General features: G+C 46.2%; 2 protein-coding genes across 4 annotated transcripts in view; both read right to left on the minus strand.

Moving 5' to 3' along the window:
• Positions 1-19662, minus strand: part of PIGQ (phosphatidylinositol glycan anchor biosynthesis class Q) — a 45026-nt gene extending 25364 nt beyond the window's left edge. The window contains exons 1-4 of one of the 3 annotated variants that reach the window (XM_067534061.1): positions 19563-19662; positions 8423-9123; positions 2006-2137; positions 492-612 (exon numbers count right to left, since the gene is read on the minus strand). In XM_067534061.1, the coding sequence (XP_067390162.1) occupies positions 492-612; positions 2006-2137; positions 8423-9096 (927 nt within the window). In that variant the 5' untranslated portion in view covers positions 9097-9123; positions 19563-19662. Of the gene's footprint in view, positions 1-491; positions 613-1996; positions 2138-8422; positions 9124-15650; positions 15764-19562 lie in introns of those variants that run through there. The other 2 variants (XM_067534059.1, XM_067534060.1) reach the window with 2 other exon arrangements.
• Positions 19663-21936: 2274 nt separating this feature from the next.
• Positions 21937-22953, minus strand: NHLRC4 (NHL repeat containing 4). The gene has a single exon (XM_067534064.1). The coding sequence runs from the start codon at positions 22951-22953 to the stop codon at positions 22330-22332; it is 624 nt and encodes a 207-aa protein (XP_067390165.1). The 3' UTR covers positions 21937-22329.
• Between the last annotated feature and the right edge of the window lie 1176 nt (positions 22954-24129).

A 24129-nucleotide genomic window follows, 5' to 3' on the forward strand; every position in this document is an offset into this window, starting at 1 on the left:
CTGCCTCAGCTTCTCAAATTTTTTTTCTCAGTTTAATGATTTCTGAGACCTAATTGGGTTAACTTATTTTCTTTCTTTTTCCCCTCCGAGACACCCTACTAGAACAACAGCTTGAGGGAACTTTCTGTTAACTCCATAATAAAAATATTCTAGGCCTAATAAGCACTCCATTCTCAAGCCTCAGAGTTATTTATTGTGCCCATGATGTAATTGTTACCTTGTGAGCAGGAAGTGCCCTTCAGAAAACATCTAATTTGTATGCATTGGATACTCAGAGGAGAGCAACATTTCTTTTGATTAGTCTCCATAGGTTTGGTTTGACGATTTAATTGCTTTTGAGGAGACCTAATTTTTGTGACTTCAGTCAATGCTTCTCTTCTCTGCATAAAATCCTCATCCATAGGCACTACCTCTCTAGAATTACCACAAGCAACAACAGCTGGTCACCTTCTACACTAGAGATGAATATGAACGATTCCAGCCAGACTTACATCAGCTACTGGGATGAGAGTGTCAGCAAGCTGACCAATCCGATTCTCTCTGTACAGCCAGGACATTAGCAGTATTCCCAGAGCCATGTCAATGAAGAGAGAAACAAAGATGTTGGCTTTCCTGCATTCAGGATAAAGAAAAACAAAGTTAGAGCACAAGAAGAAGGCTGTTTCATGTTTGGATAACAATTATCACTAGCTTCATTTACATAGCGCCTTTCATTTCTTAAGGTCATCAAGACTTTTTACTGACAGTACATGCAGAATAGGGATTGCTTTCCTATCACTAATATACTGCTATCTCTGGGGTCAAACACAGCAGCCATGCTGAGCCAGCAACACTACACACCAGTTTTTAGCAGGAGGAGTGAATAGTTGGATTGAAATTCCAAGAGGAATGTTAGGTAAGCAGAGTGAAAGTGCTCAAATTGGAATTCAGCTGTGATAAATTCACCAACACTTGGAGTATTTAACTCAAGATCAGAGACCTTTCTAAAGAAATGCTACAGTTCAACCACTAGTCATGGGGCTAAATAATGTTTAGTAGGGTAGAATAACTCCCCCTCGCTGCAGGAGTTTCTGGATGAAATTCTATGGCTTGGGTTATGCAGAAATCAGACTAAATAATCATAGTATTACTTTTGGCCTTAAAATTTATTAGTGTATTTTAAGTATTCCCTCAGAGCTCGTTATTATAGTATCTAAGCACCACATAGAATAAGATTTGAACAGTGATGGCCATAGGGAGTCAATATCTGTCTCTGGTCTTTGCCTCTCCCTCTTCTACTCACTGTGGGGTTTTGCATTTGCTTGGTTTTTCTGTTAATTTGATGTTTATTGCTACTGTGGGCATACCTTCTCCTCAATTATCAGAGGATGGATCTTCCAGAAGACTGGGATAAGGGGGTGAGGATTAATATTCTTACTCTTGTGGTAAGTGTCATGGAACCTTGGTTTTATATCCCATTCGATTAATTCAGTGCTCGTGAAAGCAAAGGATCTACAGAACTGCAGAGCAAATTTTCATTGCGAAGCTCTGCCCACGGTTCATCCTAGTTCTGTTTCCCAAGATAGCTTCAGTGACACTAAGTTTCTGAATGGAAACTTAACTATTTCTTAGCAGTAGCAGAGGTGCTCTGGAGGCACACGTATGAGTTTTGGAGGGACAAAGGAATTATGTGAAGAAGAGACTGATGGAATGGAAAAAGTCTCTCTCTCACCACAATGCCACAAAAAAGTAAAGTCCTCCCCCATATATTCCTGCACAATCATATTACTGCTACAAACAAGATGCTATTTTGATAAAAACAAGCTGAGCATCCAGTGCAGAAAAACAAGAGGGTGGCAACCTCAGTGACAGCTATATGACAGTACCAGAGCCGGCCGAATTTTGTTAAAGCTAGAGAAGAAATTGGTTTGTTCACTGATGATGAGGACTCCAGTTGGTGACAGTGGGCTGTCAGAACAAGTATGTATGTATTTTACACACGCACACGCACACGCACACACAAAACCTCATTAGCTGAGTCTGGTTCTGAGCCTTCCTGTTGCTGCTGATGATTTGGAGGTGCTCCAGCCGGTGCCCCAACTGTTCACAAGTTGAGAGTTTACTCCAAATGAAAGACAAAGGCCAAAACTTCAGCACTCTGCAAAAACACAAGGGGAATACTCCCTGATACTTTTGCCAGTGAAACGGGTAGCATGATGCTTGTACAAATTTCCACACCAAACTCTTACTTAAAGTGAAATTAAGGTTGTGCACACTTATAAGTGGTTTGAGTGCAGAATATTTTTTAAAAATTAGAGATTTAAAACCTTCAACCATTAGAAAACTAAGCAATGTAGATTTAAGGTATCCCTTCCAAAACAAGACACCCAAATTACCTTACCTCTGCCCCCACAAAATGCCAGTATACTAGCTTCCCTTTTGTCAAACTCATTATCCAGAAAGGGCTGAATTCCATTTTTAATTACGGTCTGTGGGTCAGGATGTATGTATAGGGCTGCACGCTACCCCCAGTCCAGAGCAGATCTCCTACTAATGGGCGGTTTGCACAGTGACCAAAGGTATAGTATGGCTTTTTTGCATTAACTACATTTTTAGGCTGGGGTTATTCACACCCAACCCTTACTGAATTTCACTGAAAATTGGGCTCCTTTGAAAATGACAGCCATAGCTACCATGACTGTCTATTTAAGTGTCATGGCTAAGCAGGAAAAATTATCAACTGAGGGTCAGTTCTTTACTGAAGTCAACAGGAGTTACCCCCATTTCCATCAGAGCTTAGTTTGGCCTTGTGAGTATTGGGGTGGCTGCAGCATACATTACAGTAAGGGTAAGTGAGCTGCTTTCTCTATGCCTACCTGTTAGTTGCCTTTTCAAGGAACTCCCCCATTACTTCCAGTTCTTTGGCATGTTCATGTAAGTGTCACTCAATCTGCACCACCACTGGGTGCCAAATCTGTGCAAGTTACCCTACTTTGCTCTTGAATTTGCATCACTGCTGGAATCTCTGGATTTCCATGGGGCTTGTACCTGCTTTCTCTAGACTACAGTTGGCTGAATAGCCTGTGGTCTAGCAGCACCAGCATGTGTTTATGAGTGGACAGTATAACATACCAACTGGGCCTCGCGCTGCAATTCATACAACATCCTAGATATCCAATCACGAGCAGACCAAGCCAAGCCACAAATGGTGACTGAGTGGCTGGCTGAGAACTTTGCAGGATTCACTGAGGGTGCTCCTCTGGGCTTCTTCAGCTGCACTTCACAGATGGTTTGTCAGTTTAAAACTCAGTGTCCTGAAGGGCTCCGCTGTCCCTAGGGTAGGGGCGACCACCCCAGGCCCCACGCTTTGGGGGCCCCACTCCAGACCAGGTGGGAGGCTGGTGGCTGCAGCCCTCCTGGCTGTGCACTGGATCCTGCTGGGAGGCAGGCGGTTACTACCAGGCAGTGGTATACCGAGGGGGCCAGGACCCCGGGTGCCAGCCTGCATGGAGAAACCGGCCTGGCCCTTCATGACATGCAGCAGCAGCCGCCCCTCAGAGCCTCCTGTGCCCCCCGCGCGTCGTGAAGGGCTGGCCCAGCGTCCCCCCACAGGCCGGGGGGTGAGGCTGCTCCATCCAAGCCAGCACCGGGCTGCAGGGCTGGAGTGGGAGAGGCAGGCACCTCGTGGTGGGTAAGTACGTGGGCGGTGATGGAGCCTAGCCAGAGCCAGGGTCTGCTGCCCCTCACAGGAGATAAGCGGCATGTCCTCCCACCTCCACCCCATCCAGGGCAGCTGGGGGTGGCGCTGTCTTGTGGGAGTCGGGACCTCTCCTATCCTGCGGGGGAGGCCCAAATGCAGACTTGGCCCCCCAGTGTCAGAGACTCAGGGTGTGCCACTGGAGCAGGCAGGGGGCCCACACAGTGTAGTTTGCCCCAGGCCCTGCACACCCCTAGGGAAGACCCTGCCCCCTCCTCCTCCAATTCAGAGGTTAGATGCATTGACTTTGAATTCCATGCAGTGTACTGTGAATCATTCTCCTTAATTCAGGGCTTCTGAATTATTCTGCTCTTCACTACAGCCATCCACCTCACAGCCAAATTAATGCACTGCTGTTCAACTGGCCTGGCAGGGCATAACATCCAAAGTGACAGAGGAAAGAACAGGTGGAGGAGGGGAAGTGCAGTAGGTTATTACACTGGCCACTGATCTTGCAGACCTGGGATTCCAGATGCAATGAGGCACAAGTGGAGATGAGTTCTCTTTTGTGATCATGTTCTAACTCAGTGGTTCTCAAATTATGGCCTGAAGAACATTTGCTGGGGCAGAGAATCCTGTTACAAAGGTATGAGAGAAGGAGAGTTCTTCTTCCGTTTCCCAGTGAGGTTGTCTACAAAAGGTCAAAACTAAAAAGCCACTGGTCCAGTCACCATCTGCAAGTTCCTCCCAAGCGGTAGTTGATTTAGGGGTTGGAAAGCTCCCTTGCCCCATCCCTTACTTTGAACACTGGTAAGAAATGTGAGAGACAAACCATTTTGAAACTAGTTTTGTTCTCCAATGTCTTTGACATTGACATTAATGTCTTTGATATCTCCATGGACCTTTGATATGAGATAATGTCACAGCTGAATTTTGTGAGAGCTCAATGTCACATTTAATCCCGGACAGCCCACCAAAACGCAGCAGCAAAGAGATGTGATAAAAATACTAATCCCTAACGGATGGTTGTCCAAAATCACTAGTCTGCACATGGCTCAAGAGAAGCCCAGCACTGGAATAGCAGAGGATACTTAAAATGTTGTTTTGGGGAAGCCTGTGCAATGCTTGTCTGTACTATGCCTGACTCTCTCACTTAGTATTAACCTTCATCAAAACCAACCTCAACCCCTCACTCCTAGCCAAAATAAATGAGAAATATTAAGATTACTGCTTTTTCTATCTAATACAGACACATAGAGAAAGAGACCAATAAAGTGACTACAGGAACAGTTATGGAAATTTCCATTTGTAATAATATCCAATCAAAAAACCGAAAAATACTTCCTATATTGTATATTATCCTGCCAACATAAGGCAAGTAGCCACAAATGCTCCTGTTTGTTTTTCAGCCTTATAGGATGCTGATTGGTTTCTTATAAACGTAACAGAAAACAATTCTAATACAGAGCAGAATGAGTGGCTTTTATATCGTTACACCATTTAAAGGGAAAAGTTCTGAGCAACGGGAGTGGGGTGTTTCCAAATGTAAGTAACTCAAGGTACTCTGCACAGGCAGTCTTGATTTTCCAATTCAGATAATTTGTTCCAAGATTGTGGATCGATACCACAGTCTGTGGATGAAAAGCAATGTATTTGAATCTGGACTGCACACAAATGTGAAAACTGAATTAAACAGAGCTTCTTGGCTGCCTTGTTGGTCTGTGCTACAATTCCAGGAACAAAGCCTCCCTACAGGGTGAGGACTCAGGGGGTCAGATAGTGTCAAAAGGAGGCCATTAAGCAGCTTATTTTTAAAAAGAAGAACACGCGGAGTTTACTATCCCAATATTAAATTATTCTAATGCTCCTAACAATGCACTGGGGACCTTTCAGTGTTAACGGCAGTTCTGCATGCAAAACCCCACAAATAAAGCTGCAATTACCACCACTAGGCACCGGGTGGTGCTGAAGTGATGCTATGTTTCAGATCAATGCACCTGCTACAGAACGTGTGGGCTTTTTATAAGTCTGACTCACGGTATGCTGCCTATGCTGTTGCCAGGGGAGTCTCATTTATTCATGAGATTTTTACATGCACCATCCTATCTGCTTGGTACAGGTGTAGATTCTAAAAGAAACACACAACAAGCTCTCTATTTGGGTGTATTTCAGCAATCAAATCCTTCAGCCTCCTGCTAAAGCCCCAAGACCTGGTAGGCACACTCTGCTGGGCAGAAGCCCCTCGCCCTACTACCGGGCAGAAGCCCTGAGCTCTCCCTGCCAGTCTGTAGGAGGAGAATGGGGAAGGGATGGGGGTCTCCATGAGCTGCACTTTAACTGTAAAAGAGCCACATGCAGCTCGCAAGCCACGGTTTGGCTCCCCCTGTACTATGGTATAAGACTGTGACTACGGTACCTTAGCTGCAGTATCTAAGGTAGCCAGGATCCAAATCAGTACAGTTTTACAGGTTACAACCAACACCCACAGAGTCCCTTCAAAAAATCTTCAGCTCATGGTTTGATTTTAACAGCCTGGATGAAATCAGCATTCACTACATAGACTGAAGCTCCCCAAATTCTTTTCAAGCTCAGTAAGGGACATCTGCAGCAGCCCAGGCAGAGATGACGTCGTGTGTGTGTCCACCAAATACCTATTCTATTACCACAGGGATTACCAAAACGAATTACCCCAGGGGCAGTAGCGACTGCCAAAAGTCACTGCCATATCCAGCTTCTCTGAAGTCAAATTGCAGAAAATCTGAACCACCACAAGTGATGGAGAGGCAGACTTCAATGGTCCTTAGGAGGCTTCGCAGGGGTCCAGAATCAGGCTGCAGGTTCTCCCTCCTCTGGCCTGCTCCAACCCACCCTTGGAATACCCAATGACTGGAGGCAACACAGACCTAGTGGAGCCAGTTCTATGCCATATATAGATCCCCCCCACCCAAGACTGAAAGCATTCCATATGGAGGTGGGGGGAGGAGCCTTACATCTGCTGTATGACCCTTGCACCAAGTAGGCTGACACAAAAGGAACCTTAAACAATTAAATGAACTGGGCCCAGTGAGATAAAGTGATATGTAAAGGTCATACAGGAAGTTTGTGGCAGAATCAATAACTGAACCCAAATCTCTTAAATCCCAGCCCAATACCTTAGAACACCTGTGTTAGGTAGGTATTATGCCCATTTTATAGATAATGAAACTGAGTCAGAGAGAGACAAAGTGATTTTTTCAGGGCCACACAGTGAGTAAGTGCAGAGCTGGAAAAAGAACTTGGAACACATGAGTCCCAGTTGAGTGCTCTAACCACTAGAAAATGATTCCATATGAGCATAATCAAGAGGCTGAATTCAGACCCACTATAATAATGAAATTTCACTGGAACCAATGGAGTTGTATCTGCTTACACCAAGTCTGAGTTTGACTTTAAAATGTTTTTTAAACAGATAATTACAAAAAATTAGAAAAGTTCCAGATTTACACATCAAGCAAAAAAAATCCAACAAACCATTCTGTATGAAATGGTTCACTGTAATTTTTCATGATAGTATTATACAATTGGAAACCTGTTATAAGATTCCATTCCCCATAGCTTGAGGCTACACTTGAAAAGATTTGCCCATGAATGCTTTAGTAGTTGTTATCCAAATCTGATTAATCGAGCTGTCCTCTTCCAGCCTGAAAACTGAACTCCAATCCCCTTTTTGGCAACGCAATTCAATCTTACTAGACGGCCTGCCCAGCCATGCTACTAAGCTTTTACAAGAGCTTTTTTCCTTCAGATCTGTTCAGATTTCCCCTTTGGTGCCAGCATTTGCAGGATGTTATTCTAGAGGCATCATATTCACCTTGGTGAAACTCCATTTCAGTATGTGAGCTAAGTAAAGTTAAGAGAGTTCCAGCGAGGATGTATTTGATTCAGTGTGTGCCCATTAACTTCCTGCTATCCAGTCCCAGGGCTGCAGCAGTGCCATTTGATGTCTAAAGTTGGAATTAGATGCCCAGTTTGCCAACGTTTCAGAGTGTTTCTCAGCTACAGAAGCACTTCACAGTGAACAGAGATTAGGGCATCCTGGCTGCAGAGCTAGTGGGGTAAAACAATGAACTGTTAGCTCTTTTTGCATCATCCTGTCATTCAAGGAAAAACCCAAGTTTCTACTCGTGAAGCTGAGGCAAAGGATTTGCCCACAGTGAAAATGGGAAGAAGCTCAGCTCGTAAAACCTCACAGCTCCCCTAAAAGGCTCATGGAGTTTGGGGGAACCTTGTTAACCTTGACTCAGTACCACCCCTGCATACATGCTACCCCCGAGCTCCATGCAAATATGGCTCTGACAGAAGGTTTCACTCAGGGGCTTCCCCACCAGCTGCTGCCCATTACCCAACATTTAGCATTAACTTGTACTGGGCTGGCCCACAGGTGTTAGGGAGACGGTCACAGACAGCAGGTCTCTGCACTCCCACTTATATAGGGTAGGGCTACTATCAATAGCAGCTCCTCAGGGTAGGAACTGCTGTTGCTGTTTTGAGACAGATACAGCATGGTTTTTACTCATTGCGTGGAAACTGGCTCTGAGTTGACTAACAGGTCCCAGGTGGCCACTCAGACTGTCTCACCCCCATCTTGATTGAGATATTTTAACACAATGCACACTCCTTGTTGGGATTGAGTAGGAAACTTGTCCCCTACAGATAGGGCAGCTTGTGTACTACGTGTCCAACCCAGGGCTATCTTGCATCACATACCTGCTCTTACAGACACTGGAGACAAGTGAAAGCAAGAATGTCAGCAGCATACACACAGGCACAGAAGCCTGCTTCATCAGCTCCACGATAATACTGGCTTCCACTCCTTCTGACTGCCAGTGTGTCAGCTTGATGGGCCCATCATCATATCTGTCCGTCATGAACAGTACCTTGCTCTTTACAACCGTGTCGAACACAGCAGTTAGTTTTGAGGCATCGTCTCTCTTGTGGCCGGCAGAGGTTGTCAGGTTGTCTGGGGGATGTAGCTGTGAAAGCATTACTTTGCGCTGGTCGTAATATACTAAGATGAATTCATCTTCCTTGGGGATGCTGGGATGTTTCTGAAAGGTACAGCAGCTCCAAACCTTGCTGTCTCTCTCTTTGCTGAGCTGAATCCAGGGCTCATGGGAAAAGATTGTGCTGAGATCTTCCAAGAACTTATCCAGGCTCTTTTGCTTCTCCTGTTTGCTGTTACTCCATGAGCCCAGCACAGACATATTGACTTGAGTCACCCTCTGGACTTCAGAGAGATACTGCTTCACCTGGCCAGGAATAAAAGGGAAGTGGACCACGGCGAGGACAACAGCAGAGTTCTGTTCTGGGATCCAACGGCCAATCAAAAGGCCACTTTCTGCTGAGGCACAGCAAGAGGGGAAGTAGACCTTAAACACCATGACAGCAACCCTGGAAGAATGTTATACCTGCCAATAAATACAAAAATAAAACTTAGAGACTGTAGGTCAGGGGTGGGGAACCTTTTCCCTGCCAAGGGCCATTTTGATATTCGTACCTTCATTCGCGGGCCATGTCGCCGATTCCGCCGCCGAATTCCCCCCGCCGCCGCCGAAAAGGGGCAAACGGCGGCAGGGTTTCGGCGGCGGGAACTGCCCGCCCCCCCCCACGGAACCGCGCCGCCGCCAACTCCACCCCCTCGCCGCCGAAATGCCGCCGCCGTTTCCACCTTTTCGGCGGCGCGGTTTTACAGTGTCCGCGGGGTGCCGTGGGCCAGTAACCGCCTCCGAGCTCCCGCCGCCGCCGAAAATGGGCAGACGGCGGCAGGGTTTCGGCGGTGCGCACTTCCCGCCCGCCCGCGGGCTGGATCCAATTCTTTCGCGGGCCGGATCCGGCCCGCGGGCCGGAGGTTCCCCACCCCTGCTGTAGGTAAAGACACAGAAAAAAATTAGAGCTTAAAGAAAGCCATTGCTGAGGAGATCCAAAACACCAAATTCAAGAGCATGCTGAGAACTGCCTCTGCATTAAGATTAAGAAGCTGACATTGGTGCTATTAGCCTACTGGCATTTAAAAATCACAGGCAAAAGAGGTACTTGGCATATTTCTGATAAACACAAGCTCTTTAAATGACCTTGTATTGGAGCTTCCAACACAAGGTGATTTTGCAGACAAATTACCAGACAGGCTGCAACCAGGGCTCCATCTAGTCCAGTACCCTGTCTCTGATAGCAGCCAGCAGTAAATGGCCCAGAGAAAGGAGCAGAAACCTTGACATGGGTAGTTGTCTAATAATCTGCCTATAGGGAAATGTTTCTCCCAAACCCCTTCAATTACAGGTTGACTTATGCCCTGAAACAAAAGAATGTATATCCTCATTTATGTCATTGGAGAAGGAGATATGCTCTGTCAGTCTCATTTTGTAACCTTGGTCATGTCACTTAACTTGAGAACATAAGAATGGCCATACTGGGTCTGACCAATGGTCTATCCTGTCTTCCAACAGTGGCCAATGCCAGGTGCTTCAGAGGGAATGAACAGAACAGATAATCATCAAGTGATCCATCCCGTCGGCCACTCCCTGTGTCCCGGCTTCTCCACCTATAAAATGATAACTATTGACCTACCTCACAAAGGGAGTAGGAGGCTTAACTGATTAAAGTCTATAAAGTCTCACTAAATTCCTTGGATGGAAGATCCTAAAGAAAGGCAAATATCTGATCATCCTGTAATCTAAAGTGGTTTGGGGTTTTTTCCAATTCAGGAGAACACATTTCTATAGTTTTATAAATCACTCTAACAATAAAAAATACAGTTTGAGCCTTGAACTAGCTGACAATGTCTCTCTACATAATTCTGAAGCATATAACAGCAATATAATTGCAGTAAGGAGAGTGCTCCCTCAGAATAATCAGCATCCGGTGACTGTTGTCCTTTTCTGTCCTTCAGTGCTGTGCTAGGGATGTGAAAACTCCATGAACCCCTCAGGCTGGCATCTTTGTGATGGGAGCAGTCAATTGGAAAGAGAAATACACAGTATATTTATAACATGTTGAGAGTACACAGAACAGGGAAGTCCCTGTGTGTGTGTTTTTCTCTCTCTATTTAATAAAGTACAATTGATCTACTGAATCTATGCACCTGGCAATTTGCTATGGAAAAGATATACTTGTCTGTGATGGGGAGGATGGCAGGGAACAATTTAAGTCAGGTCACTCCACTAGTCACATAACCACTGACCTGCCAAATGCAGTAGTAGGAACTGTCTGTTCACAGATGAATTCTCAGCCCCTTGAGGTGGAAAGGTGAAGTTTTCTTGTCATGTGTTGGCAGTGAGGAAAGCACCACAATCGCTACTATCAAAGGCGAATTTCTCCTGGTCTGAATTTTCCATGTCATTTCACCAGGGCTGAGGTCACCCCAATACTTGCATTAGAGAGGGTGTATATGTATGTTTCTGGGGATTTTTAGTGTAGCAACATAGGCGCAGAACTCTGAATGCTGCTGTGAGCTGACAGCCCCCTCATCTCCTGAGGGGAGTGAGCCTCTTGCCTCGCTGTCTGACAGTCCCCTCTGGCTGACTGTGAGAGCGGCATTCACAGTCCACACAGGGAGTTACATCCTTTCCTCCTGAGCCACAGGGTTAATTTCTGCTATGTGGAGCCTTTGAGGAAATGGGATCTTAGAAGAATCTCAAATAATTATATATATAAAAAGATGCCGGGCTTCAAGCAAAAAGATGGGAAAGGGGTGGGAAGACAAAGAGTAATGACAGAAATGAAGAGTGTGAGAGTACAACACATCAAATCCAAATGGAGTTGGAGAGAACTAAGAGCCACAGCTGAAAAACTCAGACAACAATCTCATACCCGTCTAACCTTAGCAATCATTAATAGGGCCCAATGGGTTGAAAAAAACATCAGGACACACCTTTAAACTCCACTGAAATACTAGGGACCAGATTCGCTTTTTAGAGAGAAAAAAGGGAAAAAAAGTCACTGTTCTGCAACAAAATAGAGACTGCCCTTCCCAGATAACAACAATTGACATGCATCTAATATGCTTACCGGTGATGGAAAATTGGCATGGTAGCTGTAAGCAATTTAGAAATAAAACCGGTCCCCTACTCTTCAGTAAATCTCCTTTTTGAAAGATATCTGGTATCTCTCACACATATCCTAAGACTGTTAAAGGAACCTTATCAGGTTTTGTTCAACATCTTCATTAATGATCTAAAGGATGGGGTAGATTGCATCCTCAGCAAGTTTGCAGATGACACTAAGCTAGGGGGAGTGGTAAATACCCTGGAAGGTAGGGATACGATACAGAAGGACCTAAACAAACTGGAGGATTGGGCCAAAAGAAATCTAATGAGGTTCAACAAGGACAAGTGCAGAGTCCTGCACTTTGGATGGAAGAATCCCATACACAGCTACAGACTGGGGACGGATGAGCTAGGCAGCAGTTCTGCAGAAAAGGACCTGGGGGTAACAGTGGATAAAAAGCTGGATATGAGTCAGCAGTGTGCCCTGGTTGTCAAGAAGGCTAATAGCATATTGGGCTGCATTAGTAGGAGCATTGCCAGCAGATCGCGGGAAGTGATTATTCCTCTCTATTCAGCATTGGTGTGGCTGCATTTGGAGTATTGTGTCCAGTTTTGGGGCCCCTAAGGATGTGGAGAAGTTGGAGAGAGTCCAGTGGAGGGCAACAAAAATGATTAGGGGGCTGGAGCGCAAGACTTATGAGGAGAAGCTGAGGGACCTAGGCTTGTTCAGTCTGCAGAAGAGACGAATGAGGGGAGATTTGATAGCAGCCTTTAACTACCTGAAAGGGGGTTCCAGGGAGGATGGAGCTAGGCTGTTCTCAGTGGTGGCAGATGACAGAACAAGGAGCAACAGTCTCAAATTGTAGTGGGGAAGATGTAGGTTGGACATTAGGAAAAAAATTTTCACTAGGAGGGTGGTGAAGCACTGGAATGGGTTACCTAGAGAGGTGGTGGAATCTCCATCTTTAGAGGTTTTTAAGCTGCGGCTTGACAAAACCCTTGCTGGGATTATTTAGCTGAAGTTAGTCCTGCTTTGAGCAGGGGGTTGGACTAGATGACCTTCTGAGGTCCCTTCCAACTCTATGATTCTATGATTGTATAAGTGAGATCTGGTGCAAAATTTAGTTTTAGTAAAAACAAAATGCTTTTACAAACATAAGGCCAATCGACATGTTTCCAAGAATTAAAATTACACAGACGCAGGTGCACACACAAATGGAAACTTATTTTAAAATTATGCTGCAGTGATTACATTCTAGATATATTGCAGCACTGAAAACATAAATGGGAAATTTACCATCAATTGACTATTTTTAAAAAAAAGTGAAATTGATCAGAACATTTCACTTTCCCAGAGACAAATGCAAAAAGTCAACAGTGTAATCGTAAAAGGTGAGTAAAATTTTAGATGTTTCAGTTTTAATAGTCTAAAGTATTGTTAGTAACATAGCATAAGTAAGGACATTTATTTTTTTCAAATGGTGATGCTTATCCTGCCAGTTTACCTTTAAAGCTGAATTTTTATTTTTAATTTTTCTAGGTAGTGCCAGCAGTTTTTTAAAGTGCTATTATAGCAAGATTTCCAGTGTCCCCCGCTACTGTCCCCTCCACAGAGTTCTTAGCAATCCATTTATAAAATGGTGGTTGAATTGACAACTGTTTCATGTAGCTTTAACATTTATTTTGTTCTCAACTTTTTATAACACCCACTAGGAAGAATGAAGGCAAAATGTCTCTATTTTTTTCCTTCTCTATTTGGGAAACATTTTTTCTCCTCTCTCCTCCTGCCCCGCAAAATTAACATGGAGTTATTTGATTTACTACTTTGATTGTTCATCAATATAAATATTAACACATATTTGTTAGTTAACTACTGGAAATCTAAGAGAGGGAACTCAGATATTGCTTTCATGGGGACATATAATAACTCTACAGTAGGAAAATAAATTGTATCATGTTAATAGGTTGCTGCAACATATTCTAGTAATAAAGGAACCAATCTGGAAACTCATCAGACTTGGGCTATATTTCCAACTCTGCCAGTGTAAACTCCCTTGTTCATTTCAATAGATTATATCTGAAAACTAAGGATTACATTCTAAACATCACCACAAACTAGTATTTCATGGCTGATCATTTAATCTGAAACATCCACTTAATGTCCTTATTCTACACTCCCAAACTGTCTATCGCTCCCTCACAGATGCCTGCCACTCAAGTGCCCCCACCTTCCCCCAGCCTCCAAAGTTTTCCAATGCAGTTATGCATTGCCACTATGAAAATCTCTGGAATACTGAAAATGGAAAATTAATAAATGAATTTAATATAAAAATAAACAGGGGTTAAGGTACTGATTCTATTCATACTATTCATATTCAACTTATTAAAAACCTTGATATTTTAAGGTACCATTTTCTGCTTTTCAAATCTGATTCTTTCCTAAGGGATCCAAGCATCTGAGAAAGCATTCATAAAGGATTGGCTGCATCAGAGGACTGGTAATGGACACAGAGCATTAACAGTGTTGTCAGCTCAAATCCAGAACTGATTGGAAGTGAATGAAAGCTGCTACTGTCACTGGAAGTTCAGTTGTCTCCATGAAATGTGTTGGGATCTCCTTCTGCCCCCTTAGCATACTGCTGTCCACATCACAAAATCACCTCAGCAACTGGCATCACTTAGCTACCTTGTCAGCTCTCTCAGTAGAGAGGCCAAAGACTGAATAAGCCACGGAGTCAGAGCTCCCTTCTCACCCATACACATGGTTTGTCTAGGACAGGAGCAAGAAACATTGGCAGATTGACACAAAGGAAGCTTGAACTATCACTTTTCATGCTCTGGAGCTGAACAAAAGAACTCAGTCCTAAGGGGTGTCAGGCTCAGTTGGTACCATACAAGAGCACTAAATCCACTTCCAAGCCCTCAAGAGAAATCCTTGTTCAAATGCTGCTTTGTGAACTGGTGGCCACCAAGCTGCCTCCAATAGGCAGGAGTTCTCTGCCTCCAAAACTGGCATACAAACTGTGGAGTCATTGGCAGAGAAAACTCTCTAGTTAGCATCTGAAGCAGAGTGCCAGCCTGGAGGAGGAAAATGTACAAGCAGAGAACTGGTGTACACTGCAATTACCTTCAAGCTGGCAGAACTAACTAGGCTCATTCACTGGGCTTCATTTTAACTTCTTCATGGCTATATTTGTACTGCATGGCTCTTGAGAGCTCAGACCCTTTTTGAAGAGTATTTCATTCTGGTGATGAAATCACTCATGGGGCATTTGTTCTAATGGGTTCTTGTCACAAGCTCAAATGGCTTTGGCTCACCACAGGTAGAGGAATCACCAGATCCTGGGTTCCGTGTAAAATAAGAAAGGATTGAAGCACAGAAGATGAAAGAGCCTGACTGAGGGTGCTCAGTATCTCTGACCCTATCTGGGTCATACAGGGTAGCTGCTAGCATCAGGGAACAGAGGATACAGTGCAAGGACCCCACAGAGAAACATGCCCCTCACCAGAGCGAGGAAATGGAGGAGTGCAGATCAGAGAAGGCCCTGGAATGACCACCCTCCAACAAATATACCCCACATACTTTCCCTTACAGCCTCCCCCCACTGTGAGCCCACCCTGCTTCTCTCCATTGTTCACACCCTTTGCCTGAGCTCACAACACCAGCTCTCCCCATTGCCCCCCAATTCCATAGTGTGACACCTTCCCAGCACGACCCCTCCCCAGAGTCCCCTCCCTCTCACACAATCCCCCAGGTGACACCCCTCTCCTTCAGAGTCCCCTGTGACCTCCCCTTCCCCCACAATCGGGGGATTGTGATCGCTCCCCAATGCCCCCTCCCTCTCACAACCCCCTCAGCGTGACCCAGCCCCTCCCTGCTTCTCTATGCAGTCCACGCCCTCACCCCCATAGTATCTCCTTCACCCCCGCCGCAGGGAATGACCCCCTCCTACCCTAGCCAAGCAGCCAGCAGGCCGGCGCCTCTTGACATTCAGCCACTTCCGGTTGCTGCTAGCCAGTTGTTAGGAGACGCGCACAGTCGCGCAGAGGAGTCCGTGTTGTCCGTTCCCCAATGCATCCCGGGCAGATACCGGACGCCATGGCTCTAGGGTTCCGGGGCCTGCAGCACTCCATCCCTTCCACAAAGGGAGGAGCCGGGCCATCGAGCCCCCCGAGGCCTACAGTCCCCGACCCGGCTTCCCTGACTAGAAGGAGGGGCCTTACTTGTGTGTGTGTGTCATAATATAAGCCCAGCAGTTTCCACTCCCTCCCACTCATAATGCCTTGGGAGGGGAGCAGGCACCCTGCAGCACTTAATGCCTGCCCCAGGGGCCATCTTTTGCCCCAAAGTCCCTCGATGGGCATCAGATACATTGACCCCCGGGGTAGGGTGACCTGACAGTGTGAAAAATCAAGGCGGGGGTGGGAGATAACAGGTGCCTATATAAGAAAAAGCCCCGAATAGCGGGACTGTCCCTATAAAAACAGAACATCTGGTCATCCTACCCCAGGGTGCCCTGTGGGCACTGAATCAAAGGGGAGATGGCAGAACCTGATGACACTGGCATTACCCACCCCCAGCAACCAAAAACCATGTGTCAGGCCACAACAATCAAGAGCATAGCTTTAAAATAATAATTCTGGGTTCTTGATTTGGCTGCAGCTCTTTGAACCTTTACACCACAGTTGGGGCACATTTTCAGACTTTTCCCTGCAACCACGAGGGCTAGAAGCTTAGCTTAAAAAAATAGAAATTCTCATTTTCATGCAGTAACAAGACTCTGTGAACCAGAACTTTAAGAAACATCACCCATAAAATGGTGAGAGTGGGCATCACAGAGCATATCTTCTCCATGGGCATCAAATATGCTACTTCTGTGGATGTTATAAATGCTGAGCAAATGGATAGAATTTACCAGCATTTTTCCCCCCACAGTACCTCTCATTGGAGAGTTTGAAAGGCTGGCCATGGTGAACGCTGTGATCACCATATTCAAAAGTTTGTTCCCTGGAAATCAATATTCCACAACTTTAGGATGTGTGTTACTATGTCATGATGCAATGCCCTAACTTGTTGTCAGTCATGGACATGTTTTAATGGCATATAAATCCTTCTTGCAGGGATTTTGGCTGCTACTCATCCTAGCATTTCTAGGGTCACCCCATTTTTAATGGGTTGATTCCCAACATCCTGTTGTTGTGTCATGACATTCTCACAGCTTGATGACATTGCATCATCAGTGTGGCCATTCCTCACAATTTTATCGGGACCCTCCCACTATTTGATGTTTTACTTAAAACCCAAACTCATGGAGACAAGTGATTTCTTGGCATTGCCTTATAGTGATAGACTCAGAGAGCTCCAACTGTTTAGTTCAACAAAGAGAAGATTAAGAAGTGACTTGATCACAGTTTAAGTACCTATATGGAGAACAAATATTTGACAATGGGCACTCTAGTCTTGCAGACCAAGATATAACAAAATCCAATGGCTGGACACTGAGGCTAGACAAATTTACACTAGAAATAAAGTGCAAATGGTGGAGTCTGCATCACCAGCAATTTTTAAATCAAGACTGGATGTTTTTCTAAAAGATCTGTCTTAGTTCAAACAGAAATTAATTCAAGAAAGTCCTCTGGCCAGTGTTATGAGGTCAAACTAGGTGATCACAGTAGCCCCTTCTGGCCTATAATCTATGGACCTATAAAAATCTCACCTTTAATTTAAAAAAAGAAAAGAAAAGAAAGTTTCTAGCCATGATGCTATGAGAAAAGCCTGAAAATGCGACTCAGTTTCACCCTGAAGTCTCAAAAACCAGAAGACAAATTAAAAGAACTCAAAAGGTATTTTTGTATTTAAAAACTCATGATTTTTAAGCTAGTCTCGTGATTTTGGGAGGCCTAACTCAGGACTTTTGAATGCTAGGATCTAGCAAAACTGTCATGCCAGCTTCACATTGCAATGTGATTTGCAGTCACAAGGAGAAGATGTAAGCGTTCTGAGGTGAACGTCATGCCTTCCCAGGGCCCAAATCTGTGGTCTCAAACTCTCCAAAGTGGCAGCTCCTTGGGATACAGGCTTCTAAGCGCTTACTGCCACACATAAGTCACTTTCAGGCCGTTCCCCTCAGGGCTCAGTTTATTAACTCAAACACAAAATACACAAATCATCAAAACAGAGCAGTTCCTTTGCCCATCCTGGCTTACAGCTCCCAGTTTTTCCCCTTGCCTCTCCCAGGGCTGAAAGAACAATACACTTTTCCCTTCAGCCCCCTGCCATACTCCAGGGCCTACTGCAGGAATCCATCTCCCTCCAGCAGCTCCTACTAGTTGAGCACTTTGAGCCCTTTATAACAACACCTGACCTGACCCCTTCCCAGCTGGGTCCAATAATTGAACAGGGCTGGGTGGGCAGGCCATGCTGTTACAGTAACAAGGCTGATTATGTTCTGGTAGATACATGGGGAGCTCTGTCTTAGGGAGCAGGAATCCCACAGTTAGACCCAGGCAGCACTTTTTTGTGCATAAAGTTTTCTTGCCTCAAAATATGGTTTTAAAAACACTGAATTTTTTCATGGGTAAACGTTGATTCAAAACATTTTCATTTTGAATCAGTTTGAAACGTCTTGCGAGAAAACCAAAAACAATCAGCCAAAAAATTTAGACTGATGATTTTGGTCATTAAAAATGTCTTGCAGGGAAAATACAGAGTTGTTCTAGCTGTGCCGGTCCCAGGATATTGGAGAGACAAGACAGGTGAGGTACTGTGTGTATATTTCCCACACCTGAGAGAGAGCTCTGTGTAGCTTGAAAGCTTGTCTCTCTCACCAATAGAAGTTGGTCCAATCAAAGGTATTACCTCAGCCACCTTGTCTCTCTTGTGAGGAAAATGTCTGTTTTCTAACCAGCTCTGCCTGCTGCATCCTTTGCTCTGAGCACAGCCCACTGCTCTGTGACTCAGCTTGTCTGCCTCTATGCATTCCTCTTAGCTTGTCCTGCATGTTGCCACCACAGCACTTCCCAGCTCAATCATGCCAGGCAGTTAGCACGAGTGCCAAATATAGATGTCTCCCACATGGCAGGGTGGAACACCACCCTGAGATGCTGGACCAGCCTGGTTCTTTCCTTTCCTATCAGCAGTTCTCGATTCCTTCTTCCTCCGTATTTTAGCAACTAAGTGAAGCAGCAGACTGAGAGGTATGCCATAGCAGTCACAGCCACCTGAGCATTTGGATCCAGATCCTCAAAGGTATTTAGACTTCTAACTTCCTAGAAAACCATTGGTGGCAAAGCTCCCCGTAAGCAGTAGGCCACTAAAGCTGCCCTGAAGAGCATATCTGCTACTGGGGAAGTGAAAATGCCTCATTGTTACCGACCCGGCACTGTGGCCCTGACAGAAATCTGCCACTAGAATCATAGGATCCTAGAAGATGAGGGTTGGAAGAGACCTCAGGAGGTTATCTAGTCTAGCCCCCTGCTCAAAGCAGGACCAACCCCAACTAAACCATCCCAGCCAGGGCTTTGTCAAACCGGGCCTTAAAAACCTCTAAGGATGGAGATTCCACCACCCTACCAAAAATCCACTGAGCTGCTCATCCACAAGCGTCTGCTCCATGAAATCGTTCAGGACTTCAAGGCTGACTTGCACTTCCAGAACTCTGCCCTTATGACCCTGCAGGAGGCCAATGAAGCCTACTTGGTGGGGCTCTTTGAAGATACCAATTTGTGTGCTATTCACACCAAGAGGGTCACTCACCATTGAAGAAAAAAAACTTCCACTGAAATCAGTGGAACATGCCCTTAGTGCTGCGCCTGTCCTGCAAAGAGGAAACTCAGGCAGGGACAGCTGTAAGTGAACAACTTACCCCCTTGCCTGCTTCTTTCCTCACCTCTCGGGGTAACTGAGAGCAGTAGATTGCTCTACATTCCAACTGTAACTGCTCTGCTACAGCAGGCTGAGCCTACTGATAAGGGTGAGCTGCCTGGCTTAACTCTTCAAATGCTGGACCCAACTGGTGTACCAATGCCTGCCCTGCTGATAAAGCTAGTGGCAGTCATAGGGCCCCGTTCTTCCCCTCCTCCTGCAAGATATGAGTAACTCCATAGACCTCAAGGGAGCTGCTCTCACCCTGTGGTGGGTGAATAGGGCTACTGGTGTAAGTCTATTAATGATAATGGGGTTACCTCAGGGGTGAATTTGGCCCTCTATCTTTAGCCACATCCTCACACCCCTTCTGTGTCAGACACACATGGTCCACCCCCACTCCCACTTCTTCAGACTGGCCTGGACTGGTACATGCAATCAAGGAATGATCATGTCTTTGGAATCCCGAACCAGGACACCTTTTTTAGGCTGGTCTGGCTTAGGGGTTGTGGAGAATACACAGGACTTTTGGACAACTCTGGGCATCCTGGAAATAGCTAGAATTTTGGGGGCAGAGGTGGTCTTACGCTGGGGTTCAGGTCTCTGGGAAATGGCAGGATATGGTGCGAGGAACACGTAACTGAGGAGTAGATGGGAGGATAATTTTCAGGAAGAACGTGCTGCACTGCAGGGAAGAGGGTAAAATGGGGCTCAGCCAGGGCTACCTTCCTCCTCAGAACCCTCTAGATCCAGAACTGTGCAGGGGAGATTCCCCAACACAGGACCCAGGTAGTACCTCCTCTCACACCCCACCTCCATGCGGCTTTGGGGAAAAGCTTGCAGAGAGGAGCCAGCAGGAGACTCCAGCTAGTAGGAGTGGAAGCAACCAAAGCAGGGACCTCTGAACATTCAGAGAACTCGCTGCAGTTCTGAGTGGACTTGCTCTGCCCTGCACTGAATGGCTGTTTGCTCCAGCCCTCCTCTCCTTCACAGTCTCATCACCTCAGCTTCCCTCCAAACCTGCCCTCTTCTCCCTCACTGTGTCCCCCTCGCCAGCCTTCTCTTCAATATCCCCTTTCCCTTTGCTCTCCTGGGCTTTGAGCTGGTCCCCTCCTAACTAAGCCCACCCAGAAAAAAATTTGTGGCACTACTGGTAACGTGCCGTTTGCTGCCAGCACATTGTTCACTCTGCTGGTGTGTTCTACGCCTTCCCCTGCCCTGGGTCTGTCTTGTCTAGTTAGATTGTAAGCTCTTTGGGACAGGGACCGTGTTTGTGCAGTGCCTAACACAATGGGACCCCATTATTGGTTGACCTTTAGTCATTGCTGTGATAAACATGATTAATAATAATAATATGCGGGAGTGGTGTAGGTGGCCATTCATAATGTCTTCCTCCCCATATTGCACCACCTGTCTAGCTCATCCTGTGCTGTCTCCCCGTCTTCTTTGATCCTGTCATGGTACTGGGAATGGATCTGGGGTCTGATCTGAATCATGGCAGCTTGGCCAGTACTTTTATGTTGGGTGCCCTGGCTGTGCAGGAGGAAAAGGCCTCTCCATGGTTCATCTGGGATGAAAGAAGCAAGACTGGAATTGGACGTTCTCTTAAATCAGCCAGACGGGATCAAATCTAATGCCTGGTGTAACTCCACAATGGCCAGGGTGATGTGGGAGCTCACTTCAGCTACCAGTGCATCATTTACAAAGCCTAGGGGGAGATGTGAAATGACCAATAATCCCACAACCCTTCCTGGGTGGGACACCTCTTCCTTCCCTCCCACACCTCTTCTGCATTGTGCTGGTCTTTGCTGATAAGGTTTGTGCATGCGCATTGCAAAATCCTGGGGTTGGCCATCCAAGTTGGCAGACAGTTTGTGGCACGACAGAAGGGTGGGGGGCTCAGTCCCAGATGCGGAGTTTGTAATGTTCACTACCAAGCGCAGGGCACTCAGTGCCAGTTGTGGAGTGTGTCTGTGTGACATTCACTATAGGACTCTGGGAGTCTCAGTGACAGTGATGTGTATGTGCGTGGGTATCACGCTCGCTGCAGAAGTGTGAGACACTCAGTCCCCACTGTGCACCTGTGTATGTGGGTGTTATTGTATGTGTGTGCAATGCTTGCTCCACAAGTGTGGGGTGCTCAGTCCTGGTTGTGTGTGTGCGTGTATCATGATCACTACAGAAATTTGGTGATCTCAGCCCCGTAATCATTTTAGTAGCTCTATTCTGAACTCCTTGCTTTCTGTGGATATTTTTATGGCACTGGAATGCCCACCATACTCAGTGTCCTTTGTACTGTCTCAAACATAAAGGCCAAACAAAACCATCAGACCCACAAATAATCAGTTATCTTTAATGTTTAACTCCACCCTGATGATGTCTGTTGTGGACTACACACTATGGACAATGCTACCGTTTCCCACCTAGTCTTGATTCTCAATTCACACCATGTTCCTTGGTGCCATAAACGTGAAGCCCCAGCCAGTCTGAGGCTCGTCTGGGTTGGTGATAGGTAGCTATACTAACATGTGGAAGAAAGTAACCTTTATGTGCAGGAGGAAGGAGAGAATTCTGGATACTTGTGACACTTCTTAAGATACTGTAATGCAACTGACCCAATCCAAGTAACTCGGGTGGAATTCCAGTGTCTCAGTTCTTGTCTCTGCCAGCAGATGTCACTGTAAGGCAATCACATGGGCACGGTGGCTGTGGTGGCTGGGTTCTGTAAGTAACTGAAACAAATGGTTTCAATGTAAAACCGTTGAGCCCTATCTAGGAGTTAGGTCTGGACTGCCACTGGCCACCCAAGGATTATCGGGGTTATAGGGGAGTCTCACACGGTATTTAAAGACTTTGACACAATTATCCTTAGTGTCTGCTACTAAAAGCATCCCGGAGTTGGAACAAGCCACCCCTGCAGGCTTCTGCAGCCCTTTAGACACCAGGCAGATGGGAGACCCGCTCTTTGGGAACAGGTGGACTGTTCGGTGCTGTTCATCTGCCACAATGATGTTGCCTTCTACGTCGGCACAGACCCCAGCTGGGCTGCCAAACTGGTGCCCGTATCTGGTGCCAAGGGAGCCCACCAGCCTGTGGTTGCTATTGAAGAGCTTGACGTCCCCACACTCCTCACTCACAATGAACCCTCCCTCAGGTGCCAGGCAGACATAGCGGGGCCCACTCAGGTTGGAGACGGAGCGGGTACTCTGTATCGTGAAGGCATGGTCCAGAGCAAAACTGTGGACTTTGCCTTGAGTGTAGTCTGCTACCAGGATCCTTCCTCTTGAGTCTACCCCAATGCCCTTGGGAGAATCAACCTTCATGATTTTGATCCATTCCCCTTTGGAGAATTTCGAGTGATGGTTGAAGATGCGGATGGTCCCACTCATCATGTCGGTTACAGCCACCATCCCTGCCCGAGTCACGGTCACATCTTCTGGCAAAAAGAATTTGTTTTCCCTGCCCGGTTCCACACATTGCAAGGACTGCAAAGTCTGACCTGAGCGAGTGAGGATGTGGACCCAAGGTGCATTCTCACTAGTCACATAGATAGAGCCATTGGGCGAGCAATGGATTCCGCTTAGTCCCCCATAGCGGCAGCCGTCGGGGTTGGGGATCTGCTGAACCAGGTCATTTTGTCGGTGGTGGAGGAAGTTTTTGATGTTGTCCAGGTCGTGGCAGATGACCTTGGCCTTCTCAGCCAGCTGGTGGACTTGGTGTTCTGTCACCATACCCATCTCACGGTGGTGGCTCAGAAGGGGGCTGGCCTTCTGGAGTGTAGTGTCTGATTTCATTTGGAGTGTGTAAACTGTCTTCAGAAGTTTCTCCTTCTGCCGCGTGGTCTCCAGAGTATAGTCCATGGCTAGTACCTCTTCCTATTTAGAAAAAGTGACACAAGCATTACAATCCCCACTGAACAATATCATCTGTGGGCAGAGTCCGATCGCAGACACACTAGTGTAAATCCAGAATAGTACAGTTGACTTTAGTGGACCTATGTATTTAAGACCAGATTTTGGCAGCCCCCTTATACAAATAGATATACAAGAAATAAAGACAAACAGGGATGGGCTTACCCTTGCATAGCCTCTGCATCCGGGCCTCTGGTATTTCCTAAGAAACAGGGCCTCATTCTCAGCTGGGGCAAACTGGCATAGATCCATTGACGTCAGTGAAGATTACACTAGCTGAGGATCTGGCGCAGGGTTTTTATAATGCTCAGTGGTGTCAGCACAGGCTAGCATATAGAATCCCTAGCTCTGCAGCTGGCGCACTTTGTTTTAGCAGGCTGGCCCCTAGCATCGCTTAAACTATTTTTTTCTGTCACTCCATTTGTTGAAGCAACACTCAATATTTGCCTAAACCAGTGGTCCCCAAACTGTGGGGTGTGCCGGAACATTCAGGAGGGTCCCCCAGCCCAGCTCCGCTCCCAGCCAGCTCTGCCTGCCCTCACTCCCTCAACACCCCCAGCCAGCTCTGCCTCTAGTCTAGCCCCAGCTCTTCCCCAGTTCTGCCTCCAGCTTCACCTTCAGACCAAGCTCCTCTGCTGAACAAACTGTGCAGTAATG

The sequence above is a fragment of the Emydura macquarii genome, unplaced genomic scaffold, assembly GCF_026122565.2.
Source record: "Emydura macquarii macquarii isolate MOO-44397 ecotype Brisbane River unplaced genomic scaffold, CSIRO-AGI_Emac_v2 contig_3374, whole genome shotgun sequence".
Taxonomy (NCBI): Eukaryota; Metazoa; Chordata; order Testudines; family Chelidae; genus Emydura; species Emydura macquarii.

What these genes read in the sequence shown, in the direction of transcription:
- NHLRC4 (XM_067534064.1), bottom strand. Translation starts at nt 22,953, where the DNA reads ATGATGAGTGGGACCATCCGCATCTTCAACCATCACTCGAAATTCTCC.